Source organism: Cetorhinus maximus, chromosome 8 (assembly GCF_964194155.1).
Source record: "Cetorhinus maximus chromosome 8, sCetMax3.hap1.1, whole genome shotgun sequence".
NCBI lineage: Eukaryota > Metazoa > Chordata > Chondrichthyes > Lamniformes > Cetorhinidae > Cetorhinus > Cetorhinus maximus.
The window spans coordinates 49,147,862-49,169,191 of record NC_135886.1 but is presented as its reverse complement, the minus strand read 5'-3'; the positions used below and the strand labels follow the sequence as shown (position 1 = coordinate 49,169,191).

General features: G+C 46.6%; 1 protein-coding gene across 4 annotated transcripts in view; it reads left to right on the top strand.

The window, feature by feature from the left end:
• Positions 1–21,330, top strand: part of LOC144683280 (tubby protein homolog) — a 122,733-nt gene that overhangs the window by 83,873 nt on the left and 17,530 nt on the right. For all 4 annotated transcript variants that reach the window (XM_078546226.1, XM_078546225.1, XM_078546224.1 and 1 more), the window contains 3 exons: positions 8,161–8,269; positions 9,356–9,454; positions 10,659–10,830. In XM_078546226.1, coding sequence (XP_078402352.1) covers positions 8,161–8,269; positions 9,356–9,454; positions 10,659–10,830 — 380 coding nt within the window. The remainder of the gene's footprint in view (positions 1–8,160; positions 8,270–9,355; positions 9,455–10,658; positions 10,831–21,330) is intronic.

The window sequence follows — 21,330 nt, the reverse complement described above, 5'->3', positions numbered from 1 at the left end:
AGAACGGGTGAATGGGACTGACTGGATTTCTCTACACTGAGCTAGCACAGACTCAATGGGCTGAATGTCCTCCTTCTGTGCTGTAATGACTATGACTCTGCAAAAGTAAACATGATTGTTAAGTGTAAGTGTGACTCTATATTTACCATTGAGCCTTGAGTGCTAAGAGTACACAGACAGAAGGTTTATTGTAGAGCTCCAACAGTTTTTTCACTCAGGCTGCAGGATGTACTGAGACATTAGCCCCACATCACACTCAGACCTCAAGTTCTCATCTCCTGTAAAATGCAGTTTCCTGAAACCAGAAGTGGTAGAGGAGGCTAGTGAGGCTTTAAAAATTCAAATTGTGTCACTTCCTACCCACTGCTTTCTTCCCCAAAGGTTACAAATTGTTCACCAGACTGTGTCGGAAAATAAGCTCCAGACATGGCTGACCCACTCCTCTCTGTTAATTATTCAGGACTCCAGCACCTTGTCGATGCTGGATGTGACATTGAGCCAGATACCGGGATAGCTCTGGGTGACACCTGAACAATGGAGAGGCTTTTGACACAGGCCCACCTCCAATGTATCATTGTGTACATTTAACACAAAGATTAATTCTGGCTGAGCCTGAACTATAAAACCATAAGACAAGGAGCAGAAATAGGCCATTCAGTCCATCGGGTCTGCTCTGACTTTCAATGAGACCATCACTTGGAAAACAGTGGCAGAATCGGACAGAGTCAGCATGGATTTACGAAAGGGAAATCATCCTTGACAAATCTACTGGAATCTTTCGAAAATGTAACTAGTAGAGTTGATGAGGGGGAGCCAGTGGATGTGGTTTATTTGGACTTTCAGAAGGCTTTCGACAAAGTCCCACATAAGATATTAGCGTGTAAGTAAAGCACGTGGGATTGGGGGCAGTGTATTGAGATGGACTGAAAACTAGTTGGCAGACAGGAAATAAAGAGTAGGACTAAACAGGTCTTTTTCCAAATGGCAGGCAGTGACTAGTGGGGTACTGCAGGGATTGGTGCTGGGACCCCAGCTATTCACAATATATATTAATGATTTAGATGAGGGAGCTAAATGTAATATCTCCAAATTTGCAGATGACACAAAGCTGGGTGGGAGGGTGAGCTGTGAGGAGGATGCAGAGATGCTTCAGTGTGATTTGGACATGCTGAGTGAGTGGGCAAATGCATGGCAGATGCCGTATAATGTGGATAAATATGAGGTTATCCACTTTGGTATCAAAAACAGGAAGGCAGATTATTATCTGAATGGCTATAAATTGAGAGAGGGGAATGTGCAACGAGACCTGGGTGTCCTCGTACACCAATCGCTGAAGGTAAGCATGCAGGTGCAGCAGGCGGTAAAAAATGCAAATGGTATGTTGGCCTTAATAGCCAGAAGATTTGAGTACAGGAGCAGGGATGTCTTGCTGCAATTATACAGGGCCTTGGTGAGACCACACTTGGAATATTGCGTGCGGTTTTGGTCTCCTTATCTGAGGAAGGATGTTCTTGCTATAGAAGGAGTGCAGCGCAGGTTGACCAGACTGATTCCTGGGATGACGGGACTGACATATGAGGAGAGATTGCGTCGGTTAGGATTATATCCGCTGGAGTTCAGAAGAATGAAGGGGGATCTAATAGAAATCTATAAAATTCTAACAGGACTAGACAGGGTAGATGCAGGAAGGGTGTTCCCAATGGTGGGGGAGTCCAGAACCAGGGGTTCAGGTGTCACCCAGAGCTATCCCGGTATCTGGCTCAATGTCACATCCAGCATCGACAAGGTTCTGTGGTAGACTATTTAGGACTGAGACAAGGAGAAATTTCTTCACCCAGAGAGTGGTGAGCCTGTGGAATTCGCTACCACAGAAAGCAGTTGAGACCAAAGTATTGTATGTTTTCAAGAAGGAGTTAGATATAGCTCCTGGGGTGAAAGGGATCAAAGGATATGGGGAGAAGGCGGGGGCAGGCTATTGAGTTGGATGACCAGCCATGATCATAATGAATGGCAGAGCAGGCTCAAAGGGCCGAATGGCCTACTCCTGCTCCTATTTTCTATGTTTCTATGTTCCTATCATGGTGAACCTTAAATATCTGATATTATATTATATATTATATATTAAATATCTGATAATCTTCAACTCCACTTGCCTGCCTTTTCCCCATAACTCTTGATTCCTGTACTGATTAAAAAATATCTATCTCAGCCTTGAATATACTTAATGACCCAGCCTCTACAGCCCTCTATGGTAAAGAATTCCAGATTCGCTACCCTCTGAGAGAAGAAATTCGTCATCATCTCTGTCTTAAATGGGCAACCCCTTACTCTGAGATTATGCCCTCTGGTCCTCGACTCTCCCACAAGAAGAAACAACCTCTCAGCATCTACCCTGTCAAGCCCCCTAAGAATCTTCAATAAGGTCACCTCTCATTCTTCAAAATTCCAATGAGTACAGACCAAACCTACTCAACCTCTCCTCATAAGAAAATCCCTCCATATCCAGGATCAACCCCGTGGACTGCCTCCAATGCCAATATACCTTTCCTTAGATAAGGAGACCAAAACTGTTCACAAAATTCTAGGTGTGATCTAACTAGTGCCTTGTACAGTTTTAGCAAGATATCCTTATTTTTATACCCCATTCCCTTTGAAATAAAGGCCAACATCCCATTTGCCTTCCCTATTACCTGCTGAACTTGTATGTTAACTTTTTGGGGTTCATGCACGAGGACCCCCAAATCCTTCTGTGCTGCAGCTTTCTGCAGTCTTTCTCCATTTAAATAACATTCAGCTCCTCTAACCTTCCTGCCAAAGCGCATAACCTCACATTTTCCCACGATATATTCCATCTGCCAAGTTGTTTCCCATTCACTTAACCTGTCTATATCCTTCTGTAGACTCTTTGTGTCATCCTCACCACTTGCCTTCCCACCTATTTTTGTGTCATCTGCAAACTTGGCAATAATACATTCACTTCCCTCATCCAAGTCATTGATATATATTGTAAATAATTGTGGCCCCAGCACTGATCCCTGTAGCACTCCACTAGTTACAGGTTGCCATCCTGAAAATGCCCCCCATATCCCAACTCTCTGCCTTCTACTAGTTAATCAATCCTCTATCCATGCTAATATACTACCCCCAACACCATGGGCTCTTATCTTATTAAGTAGCCTTATATGTGGTACCTTATCGAACGCCTCCTTGGAAATCTAAATATATTAAATCTACTTGTTCCCCTTTAACTTTCCTGCTTGTTACCTCCTCAAAGAATTCTAATAAATTTGTCGGGCATGATTTCCCCTTCATGAAGCCATGCTGAATCTGCTTGATTATATTGTGCATTTCTCATTGTTCTGCTATTACATCCTTTATAATAGGCTCTAACATTTTCCCAATGACGGATGTTAAGCTGACTGCCCTATAGTTACCTGTTTTTTGTCCCCCACCCTTTTTGAATAAGGGCACAAGATTGGCAGTTTTCCAATCCTCTGGGACTTTTCCAGAATCTAAGGATTCTTGGAAAGTTACTACCAGTGCACCCACTATCTGTGTAGCTACTTCCTTTAATATCCTAGGATGCAACCCATCAGGTCCAGCAGACTTATTGCGCTTTTAGCCCCATTAGTTTCCCTAGTACTACTTCTCTAGTGATAATTATTATATTTATTTCCTCCCCCCACCCCTGCTTTTGCCCCTTGATTATTTAGTATCTTTGGAATGCTATTAGTGTCTCCTACCATGAAGACTGATGCAAAGTATTTATTTAACTCCTCTGCCATTTCCTGGTTCCCCATTATTATTTCCCCAGCCTCATTCTCTAAGGGGCCTAAGTTCACTTTGGCCTCTCTCTTCCTTTTTGTATATTTAAAGAAGCTCTTACTGTCCATTTTATATTACTTGCTAGTTTACCCTCAAAGTTTATTTTCTCCCTCTTTTTTATTTTTATTTTTTGTCATAATTTGTTGGTTTTTAAAACTTTCCCAATCCTCTGGCTTACCACTAATCCTTGCTACTTGCCACATTGAATGTTTTTTCTTTCAATTTGATACTATCCTCAACTTTCTTGGTTAACCATGGTTGATTTATCTCATTCCTAGAATCCTTCTTCCTCACTGGGATATGTCGTTGTTGTGAGTCATGAACTATTTTCTTAAACATCTTCCATTGTTCATCAACCATCTTTTCTGCTAAACTCCTTTCCCAGTCCACACCAGCCAACTCTTCCCACATTCCTTTGTAATTACCTTTATTTAAGTTTAGCACAGTTGTTTCTGACCCAAGTTTCTCACTCTCAAACTGAATGCTAAATTCTACCATGTTATGGTCACTGTTTCCTAGGGGATCTTTTACTCTGAGATCATTTATTAAACCTGCCTCATTACACATTACCAGATCCAAAATAGCCTGATCCCTGGTTGGATCCATAACATATTGTTCTAGGAAACTGTCCTGAATACACTCTATGAATTCTTGCTCGTGGCTACCTCATGCCAAGTTGATTTTCCCAATCTACATGAAGATTAAAGTCACCCATGATTAATGTAGTGTCTTTTTTACAAGTCTTCATTATCTCCTGCTTTATTCTCTGTCCTACAATATTGCTACTGTTAGGGGGCCTATAGACTACTCCCACCAGTGTCTTCTTCCCCTTGTTATTTCTTACCTCCACCCATATGGATTCTACATCTTTCGATCCAAGATCATTTCTTGCTATCGTACTTATCCCATCTCATACTAACAAAGCTACCCCACCACCCCTTCCTTCCTGCTTCTCCTTTCGAAAAGTCACATACCCCTGAATGTTTAGTTCCCAGCTTTGATCTCCTTGTAACCATGTCTCTGTAATGACTATAAGATCATACCCATTGACTTCTATTTGTGCCATTAATTCAATTATTTCGTTCCAAATACTACGTGCATTTAAGTAAAAAGCCATTCATTTTACCTTTTTACTATTTTTACCCCTTTGACCCTATTTGCTGCCTTTTTTTTATGTTTGTACACTCTTTCCAGGTATCATTACCTAAATAGCTGCCCTGCAATGTTGCCATACCTTTTTGCTTTGTAAGCCTATATATCCCCTCTCCAGAACTCTCCCCCCACCCCCTGTTCCATTTAGTTTAAAGCCTCTTTACAGCCCTAGTTATTCGAATCGCCAGGACACTGGTCCCAGCATGGTTCAAGCAAAGCCCATCCTACCGGAACAGCTCCCTTCTACGCCAGTGCCCCATGAACTGAAACCCATTCCTCCCACACCAAACCTTGAGCCACGCACTTAACTCCTTGACTTTATTTACCCTATGCCAGTTTGCCTGTGGCTCAGGTAGTAATCCCGAGATTATTACTTTGGAGTTTCTGCCTTTTAATTTAGCTCCTAACTGTTCAAATTCTTTCAGCGGAACCTCCTTTCTAGTCCTATCAATGTCGTTGGTACCAACGTGGACGACGACAACTGGATCCCTCCCCTCCCACTCCAAGTTCCTCTCCTGTCCTGAGGAGATGTCCTTAACCCTGGCACCGGGCAGGTGTCCCAGCGTTTGGGTCTCACGCTCACAGCTGCAGAGCATAGTATCTAACCCCCTAATTATACTGTCCCCCACCATTACTACGTTCCTATTTCCTTCCCTCACTTGATTGGCTCCATGTACCATGGTGCCATGGTCAGTTCACTCATCCTCCCTGCAATCCCCGCTCTTGTCCACATAGTTTGCAAGAACCTTGTAACTGTTGGACAGCTGCAGGGGCCGAAGATCCTTGAACGCTACCCCCTGGGTCCCCATACCTGCTTCACCTGCAGTCACACCCTCCTGTCCCTGATCACAGATCAAATTGGAATTACCTAATCCGAGGGTGTGACTGCCTCCTGAAGCAAAGTGTCCAGGTAACTTTCCCCCTCCCTGATGTGGTGCAATGTCTGCAGCTCAGGCTCCAGCTCCTCAACTTGGATCCAAAATTCCTCGAGCTGCAAATACTTACTACAGATGTGTTCACTCTGGATACCTTGGTGTCCAGCACCTTCCACATACTGGAACTCTTTACCTACTTTTAAAATCTTTCACATTTTAAAGTCTGATGCCTCCTGAAGGCTCAACATTAAAACTATTAACATATTATTCAGGCTACCACACACTCTCTTCTGTCTCAGTAACGTTACCTCAACCCATTACCTCATACCCCCTACCACTCAAACACTCAACCAGGCTTCAATCGCCTCGATGTTTCATTTCTCCCACACTTTCCAGTCTTCTGAGTTCCATCCCGCTCAAACTACAGCTCATTGCAAACTCTATCCACCCACATCATCCTGAACCCCTACCATTCCTTGCTCACGCCTAGTAGCCCCATGACTACAAAAAGAAGGATATAAATTGGGATTGGATATCTCCTCAGTTCTAAATTGTTTTTACCATTTATAGATAATTTATTGTGCCTGTCCTTGCAAAGACGTAAGGATCTAATTGAGGAAAAATGTTGATGTGAGGAAGAAAGATTTTGTCTCCAGCCTCCAACTAATAGCTGTCTCTTCATCTAGCCTGAAGCGACATATTCCTGTATCTGATTCATGACAGGCACATTCTGTCAACTGATGATCGAACTGATTACCTTCTCTAAAACCAAAATGTTGCAAGCTGGAAATCTGAAATAAAAATAAAAAATGTTATAAAACATTCAGCAGGTCCGACAGAGTTAGTGCTTCAGGTCGATGTGAAACATTAACGCTGTTTCCCCCTCCATAGTTGCTACCAGAGCGGCTGAGTCTTTTTAACATTTCCTGTTTTGAATTTCGTATTTTTATGTGATTTAGGGATCTCTTTCACATTATCTCCATCATTCGCCATTTCTTTGTTGAGGACAGGAGGATGATTTACTCTGATTAATGGGCCAGTGATGAGGAACAGTCAGACTGGAGACCATTTGTTTTCATAACAGCCAGACGACACAGGCTGGATATCAGGAAACTGCTGATAACAACAGCAACAACGTGAATTTATCTGTCACCCTTTATGTAGAAAAACATCCCCAGGCCCTTACAGAAATATTGCCATGGAACTTCCAAATCTGCACTGGGAAAGTTCCCTCCCTATTCCAGAAAAACCACCCATTCCCAGGGGAATTTCTTCACCTAATTGACTACTCCTTCTCCCCTGTGCTCCTCAGTGGATGTCCTGCTCCATGCACTTGTCATACAGAAAAGAGTGAGGGAAAGATTTGGGACTGTGAAGTTCAACAAAAAGATCACAAAATAAATCTGTATGAAGACCCGTCAGCCTATTTGATCTTCTCCTTCCAGAATTCCAGCCCTACCATAACCCAATTACCACATCAGCTGTTTCTAAATGACTCCAATGTCCTTGCCTCAATCAACCCTCTCAATGACAATTCCAGCTGTTGATCACATACAGTGTACAGAAATATTCCCTGGAATCTGCTGTAAATTTAATCTTTCCATTAACATGTGACTCTATAATGCACTGATTGATGCACAAACCAGTGCATGGTTCACCAAGAAAGACTTTTTGTTGTCTCTCTACTGATTTGCAAAGGAAGGAGATTAGGGAGAAGCAGAGGTAACTATTTTAAGTTGTATAAGGCCTTATCTAGGCTGGATATCAGGAGGTGGTTCTTTTCCCAGAGAAAGAGGAACATGCCAGCTCGTGCAGAAGATGCCAGTTTGCTGAATTCCTGCAAGCGAGAGCTGGATCTGTTTCTGGCCAGGATGGAGATCACTTTATGCAAAGGGTAGGTCTTATGTCCTCGGGTGGACCTATCCCTTTGCCGTGTCTGGTTTAGGACAGTACTGCTGTTTGACTCAGGTGTCACACTAAGGAATGCCAGAGTTATCTCTTGGACCAGTTTCAATTGCCTAAAGAGGGTTGGAGAGGCATTTCCCATTGGAGTCACATTTTACATGATTTTTCACCTCTTTTCACAGAGCTTTGGGGAGGGTGCAGAATCTGTGTATCGTGACGCTCGAGGTATTTCAAATTGTGCAGAATAGGCTGGATGAACCAGAGGATCTTCACCTTGTCTGTCATTGTTCATATGCTCAAGTTTTGAAGTCTTTCTCCCCCTTGTTCCTTTTGTGACTGTGTTCCTAATGATTTGCCAATTGATGTGCACCAGCTTTATTTTGGTCTGTTTGAACTTGCTAAGGTCGAACCTGATGGGGACCAAGTTTACAGTGTTTGACAATGGAGTCAATCCTGAGAGGGGAAAGGCCAACCGTTCCAACATCCGTCAGGAACTTGCTGCCGTCACTTACGTAAGTATCTGTAGTGAAGAGATGGACTTGCCTCAGCAAATTGTCATCGGCTTCAGGTTTGTATCATACTTTCACTTGTTAGAGAGAAAGAATCTGCATTTTGATGGCACCTTTCACAACCTTGGGATATCCCAAAATACTTTACAGCCAATGAAACACTGCTTGAAGTTTAGGAAATGCGATAGCAGGAAAATGTGTGATCACTTAATGTCAGTTATGTCCATGTCACAGCCATTGATTGATGGCAAACAACTACAAAATCCACCTTTCTCAGTGCCAACTCAATAGTGTGATGGCAGCCTCCTCTTCATCCTCAATGAGACATGGATCTGGGGCTCCACTTTCTTGAAGTCATGAGTAGGCTCTGCAACTACTGCCAGTACTTTGGATTCCCCCCAGCTGGCTCACAGCTCCTGTCTATAGTCTACATTAACTGCCCACATTCTGCACTTCTGGAGTCCTTCAAGGGAGAGGTCAGTTCAGTTGGGCAGGTATGGTATCTCATCTATATCATGCCCTGGCAGCTGGTCATTCTTTACAACTGAATAGCACTGGAACAGACACGATGGAAGACGTGCATACAGAATTGATGCACGGGAAAGATCCACTCGTCCATTCAGCCTGTCCCACAAGCTTTGACCTCACAATACAAATGCTCCCCACCTAACAGTCTGTGTCATTTCCTGGAAGAGACAGAAACAACAAATTTATTTTAAAAACAAGTCAATGCGGGGAATAGAAGTTAGGAAATTCCTCTCCGATATCCTATAATTTCTATCATCAAGGTTCTTTTAAGCTGATCCTCTAATGAGTCTACACGTGAATTGGGACTGTAACCTTTGATCGTTACAGTCACAGCTTCTATGAGAGATACAGGGGCTACACTTTGGCCCTCTGTCCCTTGTGTTCCATATTGAATGTGTCAGATCAGGGTAATTAATATCTGAAGTTTACAATAAGAGTTAATGAGGGATAGTTAGTAATCATAGATAAACCTGGAACATGGCCAGGTGGTACTGCCTTCTGATCAATGTGGTGTCCTTGTGGCTTTGTGTAGTTTAACACAAATTTGTAAATTGTTTACAGGAGACAAATGTCCTTGGATTTAAAGGTCCCAGGAAGATGACAGTCATTATCCCAGCGATGGATGAGGACCAAGAACGTATTCCCTTCCGACCACGCAATGTGAGTTTGAAGGAAACATTAAATATGTGCGTCTTTATGACCTTTCACCAAATAATTGAGTTCCTTGTCTCTTGACCAGGTTCTCATCTGAGATACAGGAATGTATATTTCAGGAAACAATCTGCTAGCAGAGTAAAACAAACACCACCCCCACTCCTCAACCCTCACACTGGGGCAATGGTGTAAACCACTCCCCCCTTCACTGGAGTAATGGGACAAACCCCACCCTCTCAACTGGAGTAATGGGGCAAACCCCCCCCTGTCAACTGGAGTAATGGGGAAAACCACTCTCCCCCACTGGAGTAATGGGGAAACTACCCCCCCCCACAACTGGAGTAATGGGGCAAACCCTCCCCCTGTCAACTGGAGTAATGGGGAAAATCACTCTCCCCCACTGGAGTAATGGGGAAACCACCCCCCCCACAACTGGAGTAATGGGGAAACTACCCCCCCCACAACTGGAGTAATGGGGCAAACCCCCCCATCTCAACTGGAGTAATGGGACAAACCCCCCCCTGTCAACTGGAGTAATGGGGCAAACCCCACCCCTGTCAACTGGAGTAATGGGGAAACCACCCCACCCCCCAACTGAAGTGATGGGGCAAACTACTCCCCCCCAACTGGGATAATGGTGCAAACCACTGCCCCCTGCACCCCCCTCCCCCCCACCCCCCCGACTGGAGTAATAGGGCAAACCACTCCCCCCTCCCCCCCACTGGAGTAATGGGGCAAATCTTCCCCCCCTCACTGGAGTAATGGGGCAAATGTTTCCCCCCACTGGAGTAATGGGGCAAATCTCTCCCCCCACTGGAGTAATGGGGCAAATCTCTCCCCCTCACTGGAGTAATGGGGCAAATCTCTCCCCCTCCACTGGAGTAATGGGGTAAACACTCACCCTTCATCTGCTGCAGTAAACTGTCCCATCCCATTTCAATCACCCAGATTCTGTGAAATATGCACACTTCCTTGATCAATCAGCTTACATTTTGTATCAAACAGAGTAAATTAAAGCTTTATAACAATGCAAATTTTCCCATGGCCTGAATCAGTGCCTAAAACCCCAGCACATTGGGTTAGAGATTCCAGCTTTGGCGCTGAACCGAGGGCTCAGGGCCTATAAAGTTGCCCCCAGATTGTTGAGTAATGTGGGCCGTGTGTTTACAGAGGGAGGTGAAATGATGAGGAAATGTGATCATCCCTTTAGGACAGAGATGGTCTGCTCTCGAGACAGCAACGTAAAAACATGGAGAACTTAATCGAGCTGCACAATAAGACCCCAGTGTGGAACAATGATACTCAGTCTTATGTGTTAAACTTCCATGGGAGAGTGACACATGCTTCAGTGAAGAATTTCCAAATAGTCCACGAGAATGATGGTAAGTTACATGTTCAATCTGTCATGTTTATACTGAGTAAATACTTTAAGTATCTGTTTATGCGAATATAACGGCCCCTCTTCTCAGGTTTTAGAATTCTGTTCCTCTCTCGTTTGATTTTTGTCCTTTTGCTATCTCACGGAGAGGCCTCGGGGAGCTGCTCACAGACCTAAAACACTCAGACTTTTGCCGAGTGTCAAAGGAGCCTGGCATCTTCTCACTTCCCTGTGTCTTTAGGGAGCGTCTCACAGTCAGTGTCTCTCCTCTGTGTCTTTAAGGAGAGTCTCACAGTCAGTATGTCTACCCTGTGTCTTTAGGGAGCGTCTCACAGTCACTGCCTCTCCTCTGTGTCTTTAAGGAGAGTCTCACAGTCAGTATATCTACTCTGTGTCTTTAGGGAGCGTCTCACAGTCACTGTCTCTCCTCTGTGTCTTTAAGGAGCGTCTCACAGTCAGTGTCTCACCTCTGTGTCTTTAAGGAGAGTCTCACAGTCAGTATGTCGACTCTGTGTCTTTAGGGAGCGTCTCACAGTCACTGTCTCTCCTTTGTGTCTTTAGGGAGCATCTCACAGTCACTGTCATTCCTCTGTGTCCTTAGGGAGAGTCTCATAGTCAGGGACTCTCCTCTGTGTCTTTAAGGAGAGTTTCACAGTCAGTTTCTCTCCTCTGTGTCTTTCAGGAGCGTCTCACAGTCAGTGTCTCTCCTCTGTGTCTTTCAGGAGGGTCCCACAGTCAGTGTCTCTCCTCTGTGTCTTTAGTGAGGGTCTCACAGTCAGTGTCTATCCTCTGTGTCTTTAAGGAGCATCTCACAGGCAGTATCTCTCCTCTGTGACCCTTGGGAGGGTCTCACAGTCAGTGTCTCTCCTCTGTGACTTTAAGGAGCATCTCACAGTCAGTGTCTCTCCCCTGTGTCTTCAAGGAGGGTCTCACAGTCAATGTCTCTCCTCTGTGGCTTTAAGGAGGGTCTCATAGTCAGTGTCTCTCCTCTGTGTCTTTAGGAAGCGTCTCACAGTCAGTTTCTCTCCTCTGTGTCATTCAGGCGGGTCTCTCAGTCAGTGTCTCTCCTCTGTGTCTTTAGGGAGCGGCTCACATTCAGTGTCTCTCCTCTGTGTCTTTAGGGAGGGTCTCACAGTCAGTGTCTCTCCTCTGTGTCTTTAGATAGCGTCTCACAGTCAGTGTCCCTCCTCTGTATCTTTAGCGAGCGTCTCACAGTCAGTGTCTCTCCTCTGTGTCTTTCGGGAGCGTCTCACAGTCAGTGTCTCTCCTCTGTGTCTTTAAGGAGCGTCTCACAGTCAATATCTCTCCTCTGTGACCCTTGGGAGCGTCTCACAGTCAGTATCCCTCCTCTGTATCTTTAGCGAGCGTCTCACAGTCAGTGTCTCTCCTCTGTGTCTTTAGGGAGCGTCTCACAGTCAGTGTCTCTCCTCTGTGTCTTTAAGGAGCGTCTCACAGTCAGTATCTCCCCTCTGTGACCCTTGGGAGGGTCTCACAGTCAGTGTCTCTCCTCTGTGTCTTTAGGGAGCGTCTCACAGTCAGTATCTCTCCTCTGTGTGTTTTTGGGAGGGTCTCACAGTCAGTGTCTCTCCTCTGTGTCTTAAAGGAGGGTCTCACAGTCAGTGTCTCTCCTCTGTGTCTTTAAGGAGCGTCTCACAGTCAGTATCTCTCCTCTGTGTCTTCAAGGAGGGTCTCACAGTCAATGTCTCTCCTCTGTGTCTTTAGGGAGCGTCTCACAGTCAGTGTCTCTCCTCTGTTTCTTCAAGGAGGGTCTCACAGTCAGTATCTCTCCTCTGTGTCTTCAAGGAGAGTTTCACAGTCAGTGTCTCTCCTCTGTGGCTTAAAAGAGGGTCTCACAGTCAGTGTCTCTCCTCTGTGACTGTAAGGAGGGTTTCACAGTCAGTATGTCTCCTCTGTGACTTTAAAGAGCATCTCACAGTCAATGTCTCTCCACTGTGTCTTTACGGGGGGTCTCACAGTCAGTGTCTCTGCTCTGTGTCTTTAGGGAGCATCTCACAGTCAGTGGCGCTCCTCTGTGTCTTTAGATAGCGTCTCACAGTCAGTGTCCCTCCTCTGTGTCTTTAGGGAGTGTCTCACAGTCAGTTTCTGTCCTCTGTGTCTTTCAGGCAGGTCTCACAGTCACTGTCTCTCCTCTGTGTCTTTAGATAGCGTCTCACAGTCAGTGTCCCTCCTCTGTGTCTTTAGGGAGGGTCTCACAGTCAGTGTCTCTCAGTATCTTTAAGGAGCGTCTCACAGTCAATATCTCTCCTCTGTGTCTTTAGGGAGCGCCTCACAGTCAGTTTCCCTCCTCTGTGTCTTTAGGGATCGTCTCACAGTCAGTGTCTCTTCTCTGTGCCTTTAAGGAAGGTCTCACAGTCAGTGTCTTTCCTTGTGTCTTTAAGGAGTATCTCTCAGTCAGTGTCTCTCCTCTGTGTCTCTAAGGAGAGTCTCACAATCAGTGTCTCTCCTCTGTGTCTTTAGAGAACGTCTCACAGTCACTGTCTCTCCTCTGTGTCTTTAGGGAACGTCTCATAGTCAATGTCTCTCCTCTGTGTCCTTAGGGAGCGTCTCATAGTCACTGTCTCTCCTCTGTGCCTTTAAGTAGAGTTTCACAGTCAGTGTCTCTCCTCTGTATCTTTAGAGAACGTCTCACAGTCACTGTCTCTCCTCTGTGTCTTTAGGGAGGGTCTCACAGTCAGTGTCTCTCCTCTGTGTCCTTAGGGAGCGTCTCATAGTCACTGTTTCTCCTCTGTGACTATAAGTAGAGTTTCACAGTCAGTGTCTCTCCTCTGTGTCTTTAGGGAGCGTCTCACAGTTAGTATCTCTCCTCTGACTTTCAGGAGGGTCTCACAGTCAATGTCTCTCCTCTGTGTCTTTAGGGAGCGTCTCATAGTCAGTGTCTCTCCTCTGTGTCCTTAGGGAGCGTCTCATAGTCACTGTCTCTCCTCTGTGCCTTTAAGTAGAGTTTCACAGTCAGTGTCTCTCCTCTGTATCTTTAGAGAACGTCTCATAGTCACTGTCTCTCCTCTGTGTCTTTAGGGAGGGTCTCACAGTCAGTGTCTCTCCTCTGTGTCCTTAGGGAGCGTCTCATAGTCACTGTTTCTCCTCTGTGACTATAAGTAGAGTTTCACAGTCAGTGTCTCTCCTCTGTGTCTTTAGGGAGTGTCTCACAGTCAGTGTCTTTCCTCTGTGTCTGTAAGGAGCGTCTCACAGTCAGGGTCCCTCCTCTGTGTCTTTAAGGATCATCTCACAGCCAGTATCTCTCCTCTGTGTCTTTAGGGAGCGTCTCACAGTCAGTGTCTCTCCTCTGTGTCTTTCATGAGCGTCTCACAATCAGTGTCTCTCCTCTGTGTCTTTAGGGAGTGTCTCACAGTCAGTGTCTCTCCTCTGTGTCTTTAGATAGCGTCTCACAGTCAGTGTCCCTCCTCTGTGTCTTTAGATAGCGTCTCACAGTCAGTGTCCCTCCTCTGTCTCTTTAGGGAGCGTCTTACAGTCAGTATCTCTCCTGTGTGTCTTTTGGTAGGGTCTCACAGTCAGTGTCTCTCCTCTGTGTCTTTAGGGAGCGTCTCACATTCAGTGTCTCTCCGCTGTGTCTTTCGGGAGCGTCTCACAGTCAGTGCCTCTCCTCTGTGTCTTTCAGGAGCGTAACACGGTCAGTCTCTCTCATCTGTGTCTTTCGGGAGCGCCTCACAGTCAGTGTCTCTCCTCTGTGTCTTTAGGGAGCGTCTCACAGTCAGTGTCTCTCCTCTGTGTCCTTAGGGAGCGTCTCATAGTCACTGTCTCTCCTCTGTGCCTTTAAGTAGAGTTTCACAGTCAGTGTCTCTCCTCTGTGTCTTTAGGGAGCGTCTCACAGTTAGTATCTATCCTCTGTGTCTTTCAGGAGGGTCTCACAGTCAATGTCTCTCCTCTGTATCTTTAGGGAGCGTCTCACAGTCAGTTTCTCTCCTCTGTGTATTTAAGGAGTGTCTCACAGTCAGTGTCTCTCCTCTGTGTCTTTAGGGAGCGTCTCACAGTCAGTGTCTCTCCTCTGTGTCTTCAAGGAGTGTCTCACAGTCAGTGTATCTTCTCTGTGTCTTTAAGGAGCGTCTCACAGTTAGTATCTCTCCTCTGTGTCTTCAAGGAGGGTCTCACAGTCACTGTCTCTCCTTTGTGTCTTTAGATAGCGTCTCACAGTCAGTGTCCCTCCTCTGTGTCTTTAGGGAGTGTCTCACAGTCAGTTTCTCTCCTCTGTGTCTTTCAGGCAGGTCTCACAGTCACTGTCTCTCCTCTGTGTCTTTCGATAGCGTCTCACAGTCAGTGTATCTTCTCTGTGTCTTCAAGGAGTGTCTCACAGTCAGTGTATCTTCTCTGTGTCTTTAAGGAGCGTCTCACAGTTAGTATCTCTCCTCTGTCTTCAAGGAGGGTCTCACAGTCACTGTCTCTCCTCTGTGTCTTTACGGAGCGTCCCACAGTCAGTATCTCTCCTCTGTGTCTTCAAGGAGCGTCTCACAGTCAGTGTCTCTCCTCTGTGTCTTTAGATAGCGTCTCAAAGTCACTGTCTCTCCTCTGTGTCTTTAAGGAGCGTCTCACACTCAGTGCCTCTCCTCTGAGTCTTTAAGAAGGGTCTCACAGTAAGTGTGTCTCCTCTGTGTCTTTAAGGAGCATCTCACAGCCAATGTCTCTCCTCTGTTTCTTTCAGGACGGTCTCACAATCAGTGCCTCTGCTCTCTGTCTTTAGGGAGCGTCTCGCAATCACTGCCTCTCCTCTGTGTCTTTAGATAGCATCTCACAGTCAGTGTCCCTCCTCTGTGTCTTTAGGGAGCATCTCACAGTCAGTGTCTCTCCTCTGTGTCTTTAGGGAGCGTCTCACAGTCAGTTTCTCTCCTCTGTGTCTTTCAGGAGGGTCTCACAGTCAGTTTCTCTCCTCTGAGTCTTTAGGGAGTGTCTCACAGTCAGTTTCTCTCCTCTGAGTCTTTAGGGAGGGTTTCACAGTCAGTGTCTCTCCGCTGTGTCTTTAGATAGCGTCTCACACTCAGTATCCCTCCTCTGTGTCTTTAGGGGGTGTTTAGTGTCATTTAGTGTTCATTTAGTGTCTGTCCTCTGTGTCTTTAGGGAGCGTCTCACATTCAGTGTCTCTCCACTGTGTCTTTAGGGTGCGTCTCACAGTGAGTGTCTCTCCTCTGTGTCTTTCAGGAGGGTCTTACAGTCAGTGTCTCTCCTCTGTGTCTTTAGGGAGCGTCTCACAATCAGTGTCTATCCTCTGTGTCTTTCATGAGCGTCTCACAATCAATGTCTCTCCTCTGTGGCTTTAGGGAGCATCTCACAGTCAGAGCCGCTCCTCTGTGTCTTTAAGGAGCGTCTTACAGTCAGTATCTCTCCTCTGTGCCTTTCAGGAGGGTCTCACGGTCAGTGTATCTCCTCTGTGCATTTTGGGAGCGTCTCACAGTCAGTGTCTCTCATCTGTGTCTTTCGGGGGCGTTTCAAAGTCAGTGCCTCTCCTCTGTGTCTTTAAGGAGCATCTCACAGTCAGTATCTCTCCTCTGTGACCCTTGGGAGGGTCTCACAGTCAGTGTCTCTCCTCTGTGTCTTTAGGAAGCGTCTCACAGTCAGTTTCTCTCCTCTGTGTCATTCAGGCGGGTCTCTCAGTCAGTGTCTCTCCTCTGTGTCTTTAGGGAGCGGCTCACATTCAGTGTCTCTCCTCTGTGTCTTTAGGGAGGGTCTCACAGTCAGTGTCTCTCCTCTGTGTCTTTAGATAGCGTCTCACAGCCAGTGTCCCTCCTCTGTATCTTTAGCGAGCGTCTCACAGTCAGTGTCTCTCCTCTGTGTCTTTCGGGAGCGTCTCACAGTCAGTGTCTCTCCTCTGTGTCTTTAAGGAGCGTCTCACAGTCAATATCTCTCCTCTGTGACCCTTGGGAGCGTCTCACAGTCAGTATCCCTCCTCTGTGTCTTTAGCGAGCGTCTCACAGTCAGTGTCTCTCCTCTGTGTCTTTAGGGAGCGTCTCACAGTCAGTGTCTCTCCTCTGTGTCTTTAAGGAGCGTCTCACAGTCAGTATCTCCCCTCTGTGACCCTTGGGAGGGTCTCACAGTCAGTGTCTCTCCTCTGTGTCTTTAGGGAGCGTCTCACAGTCAGTATCTCTCCTCTGCGTGTTTTTGGGAGGGTCTCACAGTCAGTGTCTCTCCTCTGTGTCTTAAAGGAGGGTCTCACAGTCAGTGTCTCTCCTCTGTGTCTTTAAGGAGCGTCTCACAGTCAGTATCTCTCCTCTGTGTCTTCAAGGAGGGTCTCACAGTCAATGTCTCTCCTCTGTGTCTTTAGGGAGCGTCTCACAGTCAGTGTCTCTCCTCTGTTTCTTCAAGGAGGGTCTCACAGTCAGTATCTCTCCTCTGTGTCTTCAAGGAGAGTTTCACAGTCAGTGTCTCTCCTCTGTGGCTTAAAAGAGGGTCTCACAGTCAGTGTCTCTCCTCTGTGACTGTAAGGAGGGTTTCACAGTCAGTATGTCTCCTCTGTGACTTTAAAGAGCATCTCACAGTCAATGTCTCTCCACTGTGTCTTTACGGGGGGTCTCACAGTCAGTGTCTCTGCTCTGTGTCTTTAGGGAGCATCTCACAGTCAGTGGCGCTCCTCTGTGTCTTTAGATAGCGTCTCACAGTCAGTGTCCCTCCTCTGTGTCTTTAGGGAGTGTCTCACAGTCAGTTTCTGTCCTCTGTGTCTTTCAGGCAGGTCTCACAGTCACTGTCTCTCCTCTGTGTCTTTCGATAGCGTCTCACAGTCAGTGTCCCTCCTCTGTGTCTTTAGGGAGGGTCTCACAGTCAGTGTCTCTCCTCAGTATCTTTAAGGAGCGTCTCACAGTCAATATCTCTCCTCTGTCTCTCCTCTGTGTCTTTAGGGAGCGCCTCACAGTCAGTTTCCCTCCTCTGTGTCTTTAGGGATCGTCTCACAGTCAGTGTCTCTTCTCTGTGCCTTTAAGGAAGGTCTCACAGTCAGTGTCTTTCCTTGTGTCTTTAAGGAGTATCTCTCAGTCAGTGTCTCTCCTCTGTGTCTCTAAGGAGAGTCTCACAATCAGTGTCTCTCCTCTGTGTCTTTAGAGAACGTCTCACAGTCACTGTCTCTCCTCTGTGTCTTTAGGGAACGTCTCACAGTCAATGTCTCTCCTCTGTGTCCTTAGGGAGCGTCTCATAGTCACTGTCTCTCCTCTGTGCCTTTAAGTAGAGTTTCACAGTCAGTGTCTCTCCTCTGTATCTTTAGAGAACGTCTCACAGTCACTGTCTCTCCTCTGTGTCTTTAGGGAGGGTCTCACAGTCAGTGTCTCTCCTCTGTGTCCTTAGGGAGCGTCTCATAGTCACTGTTTCTCCTCTGTGACTATAAGTAGAGTTTCACAGTCAGTGTCTCTCCTCTGTGTCTTTAGGGAGCGTCTCACAGTTAGTATCTCTCCTCTGACTTTCAGGAGGGTCTCACAGTCAATGTCTCTCCTCTGTGTCTTTAGGGAGCGTCTCATAGTCAGTGTCTCTCCTCTGTGTCCTTAGGGAGCGTCTCATAGTCACTGTCTCTCCTCTGTGCCTTTAAGTAGAGTTTCACAGTCAGTGTCTCTCCTCTGTATCTTTAGAGAACGTCTCATAGTCACTGTCTCTCCTCTGTGTCTTTAGGGAGGGTCTCACAGTCAGTGTCTCTCCTCTGTGTCCTTAGGGAGCGTCTCATAGTCACTGTTTCTCCTCTGTGACTATAAGTAGAGTTTCACAGTCAGTGTCTCTCCTCTGTGTCTTTAGGGAGTGTCTCACAGTCAGTGTCTTTCCTCTGTGTCTGTAAGGAGCGTCTCACAGTCAGGGTCCCTCCTCTGTGTCTTTAAGGATCATCTCACAGCCAGTATCTCTCCTCTGTGTCTTTAGGGAGCGTCTCACAGTCAGTGTCTCTCCTCTGTGTCTTTCATGAGCGTCTCACAATCAGTGTCTCTCCTCTGTGTCTTTAGGGAGTGTCTCACAGTCAGTGTCTCTCCTCTGTGTCTTTAGATAGCGTCTCACAGTCAGTGTCCCTCCTCTGTGTCTTTAGATAGCGTCTCACAGTCAGTGTCCCTCCTCTGTCTCTTTAGGGAGCGTCTTACAGTCAGTATCTCTCCTGTGTGTCTTTTGGTAGGGTCTCACAGTCAGTGTCTCTCCTCTGTGTCTTTAGGGAGCGTCTCACATTCAGTGTCTCTCCGCTGTGTCTTTCGGGAGCGTCTCACAGTCAGTGCCTCTCCTCTGTGTCTTTCAGGAGCGTAACACGGTCAGTCTCTCTCATCTGTGTCTTTCGGGAGCGCCTCACAGTCAGTGTCTCTCCTCTGTGTCTTTAGGGAGCGTCTCACAGTCAGTGTCTCTCCTCTGTGTCCTTAGGGAGCGTCTCATAGTCACTGTCTCTCCTCTGTGCCTTTAAGTAGAGTTTCACAATCAGTGTCTCTCCTCTGTGTCTTTAGGGAGCGTCTCACAGTTAGTATCTATCCTCTGTGTCTTTCAGGAGGGTCTCACAGTCAATGTCTCTCCTCTGTATCTTTAGGGAGCGTCTCACAGTCAGTTTCTCTCCTCTGTGTATTTAAGGAGTGTCTCACAGTCAGTGTCTCTCCTCTGTGTCTTTAGGGAGCGTCTCACAGTCAGTGTCTCTCCTCTGTGTCTTCAAGGAGTGTCTCACAGTCAGTGTATCTTCTCTGTGTCTTTAAGGAGCGTCTCACAGTTAGTATCTCTCCTCTGTGTCTTCAAGGAGGGTCTCACAGTCACTGTCTCTCCTCTGTGTCTTTAGATAGCGTCTCACAGTCAGTGTCCCTCCTCTGTGTCTTTAGGGAGTGTCTCACAGTCAGTTTCTCTCCTCTGTGTCTTTCAGGCAGGTCTCACAGTCACTGTCTCTCCTCTGTGTCTTTCGATAGCGTCTCACAGTCAGTGTCTCTCCTCTGTGTCTTCAAGGAGTGTCTCACAGTCAGTGTATCTTCTCTGTGTCTTTAAGGAGCGTCTCACAGTTAGTATCTCTCCTCTGTCTTCAAGGAGGGTCTCACAGTCACTGTCTCTCCTCTGTGTCTTTACGGAGCGTCCCACAGTCAGTATCTCTCCTCTGTGTCTTCAAGGAGCGTCTCACAGTCAGTGTCTCTCCTCTGTGTCTTTAGATAGCGTCTCAAAGTCACTGTCTCTGCTCTGTGTCTTTAAGGAGCGTCTCACACTCAGTGCCTCTCCTCTGAGTCTTTAAGAAGGGTCTCACAGTAAGTGTGTCTCCTCTGTGTCTTTAAGGAGCGTCTCACAGTCAGTTTCTCTCCTCTGAGTCTTTAGGGAGGGTTTCACAGTCAGTGTCTCTCCGCTGTGTCTATAGATAGCGTCTCACACTCAGTATCCCTCCTCTGTGTCTTTAGGGGGTGTTTAGTGTCATTTAGTGTTCATTTAGTGTCTGTCCTCTGTGTCTTTAGGGAGCGTCTCACATTCAGTGTCTCTCCACTGTGTCTTTAGGGTGCGTCTCACAGTGAGTGTCTCTCCTCTGTGTCTTTCAGGAGGGTCTTACAGTCAGTGTCTCTCCTCTGTGTCTTTAGGGAGCGTCTCACAATCAGTGTCTATCCTCTGTGTCTTTCATGAGCGTCTCACAATCAATGTCTCTCCTCTGTGGCTTTAGGGAGCATCTCACAGTCAGAGCCGCTCCTCTGTGTCTTTAAGGAGCGTCTTACAGTCAGTATCTCTCCTCTGTGCCTTTCAGGAGGGTCTCACGGTCAGTGTATCTCCTCTGTGCATTTAGGGAGCGTCTCACAGTCGTTGTCTCTCCTCTGTGACCTTTGGGAGGGTCTCACATTCAGTGTCTCTCCTCTGAGTCTTCAAGGAGGGTCTCACAATCAGTGTATCTTCTCTGTGTCTTTAAGGAGCGTCTCACCGTCAGTATCTCTCCTCTGTGTCTTCATGGAGGGTCTCACAGTCAGTGTCTCTCCTCTGTGTCTTTAAGGAGCATCTCACGGTCAATGTCTCTCCTCTCTGTCTTTAGGGAGCGTCTCACAGTCAGTGCCTCTCCTCTCTGTCTTTAGATAGCGTCCGACAGTCACTGTTTCTCCTCTGTGTCATTAATGAGCATCTCACAGTCAGTGTCTCTCCTCCGTGTCTTCAGGGAGGGTCTCACAGGCAGTGTATCTCCTCTGTGTCTTTAAGGAGCATCTCACAGTCAGTATCTCGCCTCTGTGTATTCAAGGAGAGTCTCACAGTCAGCGTCTCTCCTCTGTGTCTTTAAGGAGGGTCTCACAGTCAGTGTCTCTCCACTGTGTCTTTAAGGAGGGTCTCACAGTTAGTGTGTCTCCTCTGTGTCTTTACGGAGCCTCCCACAGTCAGTATCTCTCCTCTGTGTCTTCAAGGAGCGTCTCACAGTCAGTGTCTCTCCTCTGTGTCTTTAGGGAGCTTCTCACAGTCAGTGTCTCTCCTCTGTGTCTTTAAGGAGGGTCTCACAGTCAGTGTCTCTCCTCTGTGTCTTTAAGGAGGGTCTCACAGTCAGTTTTTCTCCTCTGTGTCTTTAGGGAGGGTCTCACAGTCAGTGTCTCTCATCTGTGTC